General features: G+C 48.7%; 1 protein-coding gene across 1 annotated transcript in view; it reads right to left on the bottom strand.

Annotated features, from left to right (window-relative positions):
- CACNA2D2 (calcium voltage-gated channel auxiliary subunit alpha2delta 2) overlaps positions 1-13261 on the bottom strand; it is a gene marked incomplete at its 3' end in the record, with an annotated part of 188321 nt that overhangs the window by 122081 nt on the left and 52979 nt on the right. Inside the window, exon 2 of the mRNA XM_082288992.1 lies at positions 4506-4622. Coding sequence (XP_082145118.1) covers positions 4506-4622 — 117 coding nt within the window. The remainder of the gene's footprint in view (positions 1-4505; positions 4623-13261) is intronic.

Here is a 13261-nt window from a genome sequence, read left to right as displayed (position 1 = left end):
TGTTGCACAGGCAGACATCTATGTGAAATACACACAGACGTACACAGTACACTTTATAAATTCTCTGATACACAAGATGCCACTTTGCTGCACTTCTGTTCAACACATCATATTTGATACTGCACACAGCTGCGGTCCACAGGAAATGCAACAAACTCCACCTTAATTCAAAAGATTGTGCCGGTGCTGCACAACTTGCAAAACTAAATCAGTTCTATGGAAAAAATACCAGGCCAATCATGTCACCATCAGGGCAACGCCAGAGCCTGCAGGCAGCCAGACCATGTTCCATGGATCAGGAGGCCTCTTTTTGGAGATGGGGGAAGGCCACCAGCACAGACAGTAATCTTTAGGCTGGTCACAGTACATGAATAGTTCACTTCAGGGCATAACCCACTCAGTAAACTGTGGGATGTGTCGCTCTCAGGAGGCAAAGCAAATTGTCTGTGGTTAAATATGTGAAGAATGAAGCAGTCAGCATCCAAAAGCAGCCTTCACAAGAACTGCATAAAAAGGAGAAACAATCTTAAAACATATCCTAGGATCTAAAATTTCCACCTCTCAGCCTCCTCCTCCATCCAATCACAACTTCCTTCTCCCCCAGTCTGCAGAGCTTCAGGAAAGAATAGACCTGGAGGCATCACTCATGTACTTCACATAGTATTCTAAAAGAATGAAAAAATGCCCCTTGGGTTTGGGAATCTGACACACACCATGCACACCCTCAGGTGATGGCTTTTCCCTGGCTCACTCTGTGCTTCACCAACAGCAAACTCCAACATCTGGGCTCCTAAACAAGCTCCCAAAGAAGCCCCAGCCTGTACATATCTCTATGGGCACATACAAAGGCAAAGAGGGGTCTGAACACACTGAAAAACTGAAGAGGAGATAGGAAATAAAGTTGAAAAAGTGACAAAAAATCTACTTGGCAAAAAACCAACCTGCTGAGTTCTAGTCTCAGATGATGTCAAGCCATGAGCCAGCCAGCTGTGATTCCCAGCACAAGGAAAACCCAAGGGGGATTTGTAGTCATTTGGTCACCTGCCACCTTGTTCCTTTCCACATCTTACAAAAGGTGTCTTTTTTAGCCCTAACAAGGACAAGCTCATGAGTGTGGACAAGTGCAGCCCATTAAACTCCCACCCAGCCAGGAACACACCTATTGCTTCCTTACACCTCACCTGTAGCTCTGCAACTTCCCCACAATGCAATACACTGGGTAAATGTAATGTCATCTCCTTCAGGAGTCACTCCACGTTAGTCTTTTACTTCCAATTCAAAGGAAATTAGATGCATTTTTGGTATTGAAGGCCATATCTTTTACCTCCCCTCCTGTTAAAGACTGCGAATAAAAAGCAGCTGGAGCTACAGAGCCCAAAGGTGACTGGGAGGCCAGGCTTGAAGCAATGAAATTGTCATAGACAAAGGACACTGGGAAAGGCAATTAGTGCTGATGCAAATCCACATCCAACAGAAGCCATTGTGTGGGACATGGGGTAGAAGTCCCCCAGGATCCAGCTGTAGATACTCTAATGCCAGGTGGAACAGGTGGGGATTGCAAAAACATCTTCCTAGGAAGTTTTTGTCCCATGATGAGATTGTCATCTGATATGATGTTCTGGAACAAAAAAGGAGAGACAGCATCCAAATAGCCAGCCCCTTGTAGATGCCTTATTTTAGGAAGCAATTACCCTCTCTGCCACACACCCCTGGCTCCAGCACGCCTCCAAAATGCACATGGGAAATCAGAGTGTCCTATTAGTGCCAGATCCATGCCACAGTGCTGCACCATGGCTGTCAGGGCCAGACGGGCTCAGTTTCCTTGTGCTTGATTTCTGCCTCTTAGAAATGCAACACACAAGGTAAGAAACTGTATTAATAAATGCTCTGCATACAGTTTAATAAAGACACATTAATATTTTTACTTAGAGGAGAACAGGTTCTTTGATGACTGGACTGAATCACCACCTAATCAGAACAGCGCTCTGAGCTGTGCACCCATGGTGTGCGCCCAAAGGCTTGTGAGCATCTCCCTACAAAGCCCCACTGAGGCCCAAACAGCATCCCTTCTCTCTCCTGCAGCAAAGGAGACAGGGATGTCTCCTCAGGAGAGTGAGCACACGAGTGACACTGCAATTTGCACATTAAGGAGAGGCTCCATTTCTCCCTCTTCACCTGCCCTCCACCAATACGTGGAGTCCCACCTGACTCAAATGCTAAAAAATATGTTTCAAGAAGTCATCATCACTCTTGTGAGTCATGAGAGAAGAGGAGGAAATGACTCCAGAAGAGATGATTCAACTAAAGGGAGAGCTGAGACAGAAGAAAACAGGCAGGAGAATGGAAGGAGCTATGGGAGCCCCACTGCTTCAAAGAAGCTCAGCAAAATGTGGAAGAAATTTAGAAGATTCAATTTCTCTTCCTCCATCAACTTCCCCATTTCCAGATTTTGTTGTTAGTACCACCAATCCAGAATGTCAAGAATTTACATGGAAAGTGGATGTAAAACTCTGCTCTGAGAGTGCACTCTGAAGGAGTCCTTTTGAAAGACTAATTTAGGTCAAGGGATCATTGTTTCTGCTATAAAGACAGTGCCACGTGCTGTTACCTAACCAGTACTGCCAGAATCACTCCCGTGTCAGGTCCAGCATCAGGTGAGCCCTTCACAGCACACCAGAGAGTCCTGCCCAAAACCCAACATAAAAAGGAAGACAGTTGGAAGACAAACAAGGTTATTTGTACCACGGGCACAGTTCAACCCTTGATCTAGCACCAAAATATGTACAAATTCTCTATAAGTCTGTGTGACTCAGAGCAAAGGGCAAAGAAAACAGTGTGACTGATGAGCTGAAATTCAAATGTCACAGTGGAACCACTCAGCACATTCCTGCTGTGTAACTTATTACCCTGTGCATCACATGGGAGCTGTACGTTGTTGTCCAGGTGCATATTGAGTTTGCAACAACCTTCTGTCACCTCTGTCTTCTCCAGCATCTATAGGTGCTGCACATCTCTGGAACATTTAGTATGATATATGCTCAAGTGTGCACACAAACTATATGAGCACAAAGATGCAAGTTCACGTTAAAAAGAAAATTGGTCTCCCTGATTTTCACTTCCCAAATGCAGTGCTGACAGTTTACACCTCTTTAGTCCCATTTCAGCTTCTTCCATTCAAGCTAAAACACTTGGTGTGATTCCCAAGTAGGATTATTCTTTACTTCCCAGAGTAAGGAATTAAGTAAACAACAACCTTCTTTCAACAATCTTCTTCACCCAAGTCCCTACAGTTACCATCTTTGTCAGGCTCTGTGGACAACCTCACACCATCTGGACACTCAGGGCAGACTTTGAACACCCTTGACTGAGATCCTGTCTTGAGTCTTGAGATTCCCCTGGCCCACATGGGTGTCCTGTGATTCCTGTTGCGTACCTTCTCCAAGCTCCCTCTTACCCACTGTGGAGACAGTTCACTTCCAAACTCTCACTGCCTTAGTTATACCTCAGTTACTGCAATATCCCTTCTGCCACCACAGCACTTTTTCCTGGGCTCCCATCCCTGTCTGTCAGGTTGCAGGATGACCAAGTCTTTTTGGCTACAGTGCCTCTGTGGATACAACAGCAGGGTTACCTGCTCCAAGCCTTCCCATTGTCTATTGCCCTGCAGATGCCCTTTCAGTGAATCAAGCTACAAACTGCATCCAGCTGGCCACACTGCCAGATGCCCATTGTACAGTTTCATGCCACTTGATAAAACTGTTTTGGAGAGGATACCTCAGCTCCTGGAGGTGAAGTTTCCATATCCCTCTGCAGTGACGAGGGTTCTCCACCTTCCCAGGAAGGCAATTACCTGCCTCTGCTCCAGTAGCAGAGCATGGCCCTGCTGCCACCTCGTTATAGCCACTGCAGGCTTTTACTGAGCAGGCACCATTGATCACCTTCCTCCACTACAGATAAAATGAGTTCATTTTAAAAGGAGTGTTACAAAATAGGACAATAGATTGGAAACGTATGCAGACACCCACAAGGGGAACCCACACACACAGTCAGTCACAGGGCTCAAGTCCCAGGCACCAGCACAAACCCTTCAGGCACATCATCTCCTAAAGAGGAAAAGCTCCACTTGTCCAGAACACTTCCACGAGCGACAGCAGGGACACTGCAGTACCTCTGCTTCCAGTACATCCCCAGTTAAATGACTGGACCAGATTTGCTGCAGGCTTTTGCTGTCACTTGCATTCTTCTGGCAGCACCTTCAGGTGTTCGCATGATGGTGGGAGGAGATAAAAAGCAAGAGGATACCTAGAGTACATCCCCACATGACACATCCTTGCCTCACATGCTCCATATGAATCTGTCCAGCTGCAGGATGCAGTTCTCAGAAAAGGCCACACAATCACAGAAATCACTTTGAAGCTGAGATCATAATGCTACGCCAGCATCAACCCTCTTGTTTAAACTGAGCATCTCCATCAAAGGATCAGCACACAGGCCCATCTCCTTACCTTTAAAGCACGGACTTTCTTGGCCAAGAGGCTCTCAATGTCCCCTGCGACCTTCTCCACCAATTTCCTGGGCACATTCTCCTTGACTTCAAACAGGTTACTATTTTCATTGTAGATCTAAGAAGGGAAGCAAAAGAAAGAGACAATCAATAGTAGTGAGGAATACAGCAGTCTTCCTACAGAAAAGCTGATCCTCTAACAGAGAATTCTAGCAATGTGGATTAGGTAACAATATAAGCTTTGGAAATGAGGGGAGCAAGAGAAGAAAGGCTTTGCAACCAGAAAAAACAGAAATGCATTCAACCTGCTGCCCACATCACTGGCTCTATAGCTGCCTGCCTTCACGCTTGCAGGCAATGAGCATCCCACCCTCTCACTCAAAAGCTGAGCTGCCCATCCCTGCTTCTGCTGAGCCACTCCTGTGGCACAGGCAGAGCCATCACGCTTGCTGCTGTGCACGTCCTCGCCCAAAGGCATCCCCAAAGCTCACTGACCACCTCCCCAAAGCCACTTGCTGAACTTGGCAAGTGCAAGCCCAACTTCTTGCCCACCCCCAGTCCCCTCCACTGCCTGCAGGGCTTGCTGGGTGCAGGGCCTGGCAGCACTGGGGCAGCTCTGGGTACCAGGAACAGGAACAAGGGGATCACATGAAGCAGGATAAAACCCACATCTCTCATCAAGCAACAGTAATTTGTCATCTTCGAGAAATGAGGATTTCTACAACCAGTCCAGAACTTGGCCAGGCTGTGGTGGGTAGAGGCACAAATCTATACCAGGATTATCCTGAAGGCCAATGCAATTATCTGGATTTGAACATTGCACCTGAAGTGGCAGCAGTGACCCACAGGCCTGCCCTTCCCAAGCCACATCACACAACTGCAGGGAACAACACCAGGTCCAAGGGAAGTGCTGTTGGCATCAGCACTGCCCCAACGAGAAGGAATCAGTCCCACCACAAGTCTTTGCAACCACCAACCCCTCAGATGATTTTGTGACTTGTTAACTCCACCTGCCTGTAGACTCAGGTGCAACCAACACAGGGTCAAAAGGAAGAGTTTATTGCCATCATCTGAGATTACGGAAAAAAAAAAAAAAATTCCTCGTGCCTTATCTTTTCTTAAGTAAGGTACATGAAGGAAACCACAAAGCAAACAGGATTCTACTTCTCTCTTTATCCTCAGGCTACTTACAAATACCTTCAGCTCCAGACACAGAGACATACGGGAACAGAGAACTCTCCAAGGAGGGCTGGACCTCCCCAAGGAGGTAGCAGACTCCATGCTTAACTGAGAATTCCATGCTAAGCATGTCTGGCACCTACCCAAGCTTGCATGATCCTTAGGAGCTGAATCATGCCTCCCACAACACAAAACCCTCTCTTTGCTGGAGCTTCATTACAAGTGAAAGACTCTGCCTGTAAGTGGTGGTTTGTTGCAGACCTGGCCATGAGAACAAAGGAAGGGACCGGGGGTGCAGAAGCCATTTCTCAAGACACATCTGCCCTGGGTTTCAAAGCAGCACCCAAACACAAACAGTAAACAACCAGCTTCCACATGACAAACACGTACTCAGAACCTCCTCCATTTCACCCAGGACTAAGGAGAGGCTCGGCCAGAGACACCCACCAGGCTCATACCAACACAACTATTGCTCTTGGTAGAGCCAGCAAAAGTAAAGGTACAGGCAGGCAGGTGCCCAGGACCTGGACAGTGGCACATCACCAGCTCAGGAACAGGATGAGACCCTCTAAAATGCTGGGAAACTACTTACTTCCCCCTCTTCTTTCTCCAGACATTATAATGAGCTGAAGTAGACAGCAACTCCACTTGCTGAAGGCAGCTGGCAAGGCATTCAAGAGCCAGAGCAGAGACACCCCTCAACTCCAGCCTCCCTTTTCCTTTCATGGTTAAACAAAGCAGTTTCTGAGGCTGAAGCCACAGGAGCAGACAGAGACTAAGCACAAGGCTGCTCTTTTGGCTGTGCACAGTCCCTCCAGACCTAATGGGTTAATCTCTAGGCTTCCACTTTGCTTTTTTTTTTTTTTTTTTGCAGCTCTCAGTGGGGTCCCTGCTCTCCCCAAGCTCCTCCTTTCTTCCATGGCACTAGGGAATTCCTAACAGCAGTTTCTTCCAGCAGCCTTATGTCCACATATACCATTACTCCCTTCTAGCTCTACTTCAGCAACTGCTTTTTCCCCCCCCAAAAAGCCCCAAGGGATTCAGGTCACCTACCCTGGCTGCCAGGATAGTAACCCATCCCACCTCTGTCAGTGGGACAGCACACAAAAGGCTCAGATCTGTTCATTTCTGAGGGTTCTGGAGAAAACAGAACTTCTGTGAATTTTTCTGGTTACTGACTTGCAAGAACATGGCCCATGAGCCAAGAGACAACTGTGATCCTCATCTGACTCCTCAGTCCCTAAGAGACACATGGAGCATGGCTCCAGTGCCCTCTCCAAGGCTCTGCTCCTGCGTGCTCCACACCTGTCAGCCTTCAAGGAAAGGCAACCCCAAGCATTAAGTTTTCTGACAATCTGACTTGTTTGAAACAGGCTTCACCCAATCACTTTGGTCCCCAAACCACCCACACCTTCCATTGTCAACTCCTGTGTTATTGCAAGTGATCACGCTGTGAGCATAGGGACTCCAAAGAAGATGCTTTAGTAAGAGAAGACATTTAAGAGGCATCCCCAGACTCCAGAAGAAATTATTTCAGAGAATGGTGTGGGTTGGAAGGGACCTTCAAAATCACCTTGTTCCAATCCCCTGCCATGGGCAGGGACACCATCCACTACTCCACGTTGCTCCAAGCCCCATCCAACCTGGCCTTGGACACTCCCAGGAATGGGGCAGCCACAGCTTCTCTGGGCAACCTATGCCAGGGCCTCTCCACCCTCACAGTAATTAATTTCTTCCTAATATCTAATCTCAACTTCCCCTCTTGCAGTGTGAAGGCATTAACTCTTGTCATGTCACACCATGGCCTTGTCCAAAGTCCCTCTCCAGCTTTCTTGGAGCCCCTTTAGGCACTGTAAGGGGCTCTTAGGTCTCCCCAGAGCTTTCTCTTCTCCAGGCTGAACACTCCCAGCTCTCTCAGCCTGTCTTCATAGCAGAGGTGCTCCAAGCCCTCTGGTCATATGCATTGCCCTCCTCTGGACCACTTCCCACCTGCTTCTTATGTTGAGGCTCCCAGAGCTGGATGCAGTATTCCAGATGAGGCCTCACCAAAGCAGAGCAGAGGGCAAGAATCACTCGCCTCCCTAAACCCGCTTTTGATGCAGCTCAGGATATGACTTCTAGATGTTCTTCACATCAGAGCTCCATCACACCCCGAGCTTCAGACCAAAAAGCTTATATTGCCAACAGCACAACATCCTGCACTAGATAAGAACTCCCCACATCAGCACAGAAAGGGTTAAAGCGAGGAAAGCTTGACACAAAGCAATATTCTCTCACACTTTTTTTCTCCCCTTGGTAAGTAACAGCACAACAAAGTCATGTGCTTGGAAGATGCGGGATACCTCCAGCTGAGCAGCAGCAATTAGGAAAGCAAAGAGGAGCAATCTTCAAGGAGAAAGCTTTGGGTACGGAGGGAGTCCTGACATTAGTATTTTCCTATTATGAAACAAAAAATTGGCTCCTATTGGTTACAGACAGAAACGGTGCCTGTCCACAAGGGAGAACAGAAAAAGAAACCAGGACCTGTTCCTCCAGCCCTCTCTGCAGCTGCAGAGCTCTGCAGTCTTCGTGGCTGAACAGTTCACCAGCATTAATTAGAACAATCCAAGACAAATTAACAGTGACCATACGTGCATGAGAATGTCCCAGACAGGCAGGGGAATGAATGGTGGGGGCTCCAGGCAATTCAGAGAACCTCACAGTCTCCACTGTAGCATTTTGCTTTGGGTTGTTCAGAACATGGCCAGGTTTTACTTATCTAAGGTGACATTTCCCATACTGGATTTTTCCTTGAGCTGAATCAAAGGGAGGATTTTCTGGCCAAAGACATCCCAAACATTGCTCAGTGATGGCAAAAACCTTTAGTTTTGTCCAGATGAGAAAGCCATTCTCATTGAAATTCTCCTGTGATCCAGTGCTCTGGGACCTGGTTTTGAAATCTGTAACACCAGTGACCTCGGAGTCAAGGAACTGCTGCTTCTGATTCCATGTTCGTACCCTCACACCCAGCTGTGTCGGCACCCTCGGGGAGAAGGGGTGCAGGTTGTGTGCTCTTGGCAGACTGGGTTTTATTTGGCAATACCTTGAGTAACAGGCCCCATCCCTTCAGAGCCTCCCTGACAGGCAGGGCAGGTGGGTGGCAATGCAGGGACACGAGCAAAGCCAAATCCTGCACTGCTCCAGCCACGCTGAAACAAGAAGTAATGCCCTTGTATCAAGCTGTTGTACTCAGAGGACAGGGATTGAGACCACATTATGAACTGCAACCTCAATAAAAAAAATCTGGGAGGGGCTGAAGCTGGATGCAGTAGCAGAAGATCCAGTCCTGGCAGTGGAAAGGAGTCCAGCAGTGGATGCTGAGAGTGAACTAATAAAGTGGCGAGAGCAAGGGGAGTGGGAGGGAATATTAACAGCAGCCAAACGACAGAAAGTACTGAGCAGAAACAAAATAAAAGCAAAGGAAAAAAACGAAAGAGTGGCAGGTGGGGGGAAGAAAAATCCAACTGTTCAAGACAACCTGCAATGTGAAAAATTCAATCTCAAATACTCCTAAGCATAGTGCAATTACAAACAGCCACAAAAATGATTTAAACCAGCCCAGAAGTGCTAAGTGGCCTCACTTAAAAGCAAAGCTGGTAAAACAACCAGCTGCCAGCACATGTTCCCAGCAGCACCTGTACAGCCAAGGAGGCAGATCTGAGACTGCCTTGAAACACCCATTCTCTAAATTCACTTGTTTGCCTTGCTCCTAATGCACAGTAAATGATGCTCATCCCTGCCATTAATTCCCACTGTGCCTATATATTTAAGGAGCTGTCAGAGTTTAGAGAAAGCATTTTCCTCTCCCCAGTTCCCTGTCAGCTCACCCAGCACCATGAAACCTGGCAGCCTGAGAAGGGAATGGGTGCAGAAGTACTCCTGTAAGTGCAGAAATCACCATTAGATGAGCTGCCACTGAGAGGGCCCAACACCTTCCCATAGGTCAAGGTATCCAATGATAAAACGTGAAGGAAAATAACAAATCTCAGGAGAGTTCCCTGTAAAGCACCCCTAGAAAGTAAAAATGGTCTCCTCAGCCTTCCTGTCTTCTATGGGCATTGGCCTCCCCTGCCAACTGTCTCCAGCCTCCTTGTCCAGGACATGAGGGAGGACACTGATGGGAGGGCAGGGATGGTGGGGTACACCTGTAACCCAAAGCAGACCCCTCCCTTCTCATTCCCTCTACCCCCAGCCCCATTTCACATCTTCCAGGAAGCAGCTCTTCCCCAAAATCAGAGGGGCAGCACTGCACTGTGCTTGCACAGCATCGCCTCCATGCCAAGACTCCCTCATCACCTTCCTCAAGAACAACAGCAACCACAAAGCTGAACCCCAACTGAGCAGCTGGTAACCCCAGCAGCTCTCAGCCCCACTGGGCCAAGACAGAGCTGCACCCACAGCTCAAACCCCAGCTGGGGTGTGCTCAGGGCCAAGCAGGGAGAAGCTGTGGTGCTCTGGCTCCTGCTGGAAAAGCATCTGATCTGGGTAATATTCATTTTCCAGAAATTAATTTTTTTCTCCACCCCTGTATGAATCCAATATACCAGGTTTGGACAGCTGCAGTCCAAACAGCAGCATTTAATCACAGTGCAAACCTGGCATGTTTGCAAAAGAGCAAAGTACTACATGCAGCAACAGAGAAGCTGCCTTCCTGCTCCCAGAGTGTTCCACCTCAAAGTTGGGGTGCTCCAGGTGAGGGAGGCCAAAGACCAATCCACATCTCTGCAGGCACAACAGCCACCCATACCTAAGATAACCCTCATGCCCCAGAAATGGGGCTCTGCCATGTCATGCCGCACAAAGACCAGCAAGCAGGAAAACAAAAGGGTTTTCCTAGCCAGCATTGTTATGGGAGGCAGGGAAGGTCTCTGCTCAGGGTTATACTTCAAGCTGCTGCAGCCAGACCCATGCCTGGGATCAGTGTCGTACAGTGACCCAGATATGCCGTCTGCAAAGGGAATTCATTGGTACAGCCAATACTGCAGCAGGATACCTGCCCTGAGAGGCACTGCTTGCTCAGATGCTTGTCTAGAGCTTCTCCTGGAGCTTCAGGATCTGTTGGTCTCCCTCAGACAAGCATCAGTCTGGCGCAATTTGAGTCTCATCTCAGCTATTGCAGGGTCCTACCATTTCCCCACAGCTCAGAGTATGAGTGAAGAGGAAAGAGGAGAACCCTTGGGCAGACTTGCTTTTGCCTTGTGTACACAGAGCAGACCCCTCTGATGAAGAGGGAGCCTTGAAGAGAATTGCCCAGTGATATAAATGACCAACAAGAGCACCATGAGATAGTCCAAGCCAAGCACAGAACACTTTGGCTGGGTAACAGGGAAAAGGAGTGCCAGACTCCAGAGATCCTGCTGGAACATGGAGACTGCTCAGGGCCATAGGCAGAGAGCAGAGACAGCACGATTTCCATCTCACCCCTCATCACTGCTGCACCTACTGTTGTTAAATTTCATCGTCTGGTGCTTATAGTCCTTGCAATGATGGTAATCATCGTGGTGTCTATATTACATTAGGAGGATGTCAGGCTCAGTGCAGCGTCAGGGATAATCAAGCAGGCAGTGGTAAGAGCGACAGTGGCCTCGCTGACAGCCTGCCAGGACGGGCAGTGCCGCCTGTGCTGCACCTCCTTGTGCAGAGTGGGTCACACACCACTGCAGGGGACAGAGGATGGGCACGGGCCTGGCCTTCTGGAGAAGCAGCCATCAGCCAGGAAGGTGCTAGATCCTGGTTCTCCCTGTTGAGGAGTCAGGAGGGTAGGAGGTGAAGGGAAGCAGCTGCAGGTGAGCACTGGTGCCACAGCTCAGAGCAAATTTACCACACACCAACTCCCAGAGCTGGTACCACGGATGCCACCAGCCCTGAGGGCACAGCTCTGTGAGCACAGCCCTGAGCCCAGGTGCCCCACTGGGAGCAGTGTGGGCAGCGGCTCCCACAGAGCCCAAGCTGCCCCTTGTCACCACCCCTGCCTTGTCCCCAGCGCCACCGCTGCTCCGGCAGCCTGCGGACGTGCTCCAGCGCGCGCAGGAGGCAAACAGCTTGACATTTACTAACCCCAGCTCCCTCTGTCCTCAGTGCCATTTCCCTGCTGTGCTCCATCCTTCCACCTTCCTCATAAAAAGCAAGCACCCTCTGAGCAGCTCTTCACAGCTCTCCCGCAGAAGCAGGACAGGGAAATGTGGAGTTTAGTTGCTCCTCAGGGATGGTCAGCTATAACTGAAGCAAACAAACCATAGAACTAGGTCTCTCTAGTTCACTGAAGAGTCTGCTAAAAGGCAGCAGTACCACAGAGAACATGTGGAAAGAGGGAAAAGCAGCCCACACCACCAGGGATGGAGAGGTGGAGCTGCTCCAGTGCTCCCCATCCTGCCCCAGCACCCACACCTCCCATCCTCTGTGGCACTGGCTGGACTTCTGCTTCCTCAGCCCAGGATCACCAGCCTCTACAGCTGAGACTTCAGCCCTGCCAGCCCCAAAGCAGACCTGGGACTGCTATACATAATTTAGCAACTAGGTAGGGATAAAGGGCTATGCACAGTTAGCCTGGATTACTGAAAACCTCTCCCAGCCTGGAAAGCAGCTTTTAGTCTTCACCATCCCAAATCCCTGTATGGGGAGCTCTCCGAGCGACAGACCTCCCTGGGTGTTTGCAGAGAGTGAGAACCTTCTGCAAGGAAATTCAGGATCACACAACTTCAAACTTGGTCTTCTCCTTTCAGACAAAGTGCTGCAAAAATAAATTGCTGCACAATTGAAGACAGAAGGTCTCAACCAGGATGGGAACTCTGCCCAGGCCCTCCTCTGCATGTTCACAGCCACTTGGATGGCGTGAGCCTTGCTGCCAGGTCAGGGCACAAGCCCCCCAGAGCCTGCTGTGCTAATGTACAAGAGGGAGAGAACAGCTACAGCTTCTCAGAAAAATGTCCAAATGCAGTCAGAGATCCCATGATCTCTAAAAATACAAGCTTGTACAGTAAAACAGAAACAAAACAAAAAAACCCCAATCTCATCCTGGAATCTAGCTGCTCTCTTTATTATATGGGACATAATAAAAGCTTTAGTAAGGAAAACACAGCATTTTTAAAGGGTGCCTCAACTACTTTCCTTCAGGATATATCAAAGAATTAACCAGTTTGATTAAGTTATGTCTACACAAAACACACCTACTTCAGATCAACAGAATTAAAATTGCACCTCAAATACTCCAGGTGCATCCTAGGATGGATGCTGTCACAGATAAAGACGTGCTATTTTGCTAGATTTCAGGTTGGATATCATGAAGAAATTCTTTACTCAGAATGTGGTGAGGCCCTGGCATAGGCTGCCCCATCCCTAGAAATGTTCAAGACCGGGTGGGATGGGGCCCTGAGCAACCTGATCTAGTGGAAGGGGTCCCTGCCCATGGCAGGGGGTTGGAATGAGATGGTATTTAAGGTCCTTCCAACCCAAACCATTCTGTGATTTCTGTCAGAATCAGTCCCTCCACACAATGGATCATGCTAGGTTTTCCCCAGCATCCCTCAGAGAATGAACAGA

Source organism: Coloeus monedula (assembly GCF_965178545.1).
Source record: "Coloeus monedula genome assembly, chromosome: 11".
Taxonomy (NCBI): domain Eukaryota; kingdom Metazoa; phylum Chordata; class Aves; order Passeriformes; family Corvidae; genus Coloeus; species Coloeus monedula.
The sequence above is the reverse complement of the archived record's forward strand: the minus strand, read 5'-3'. Positions and strand labels throughout refer to the sequence as shown.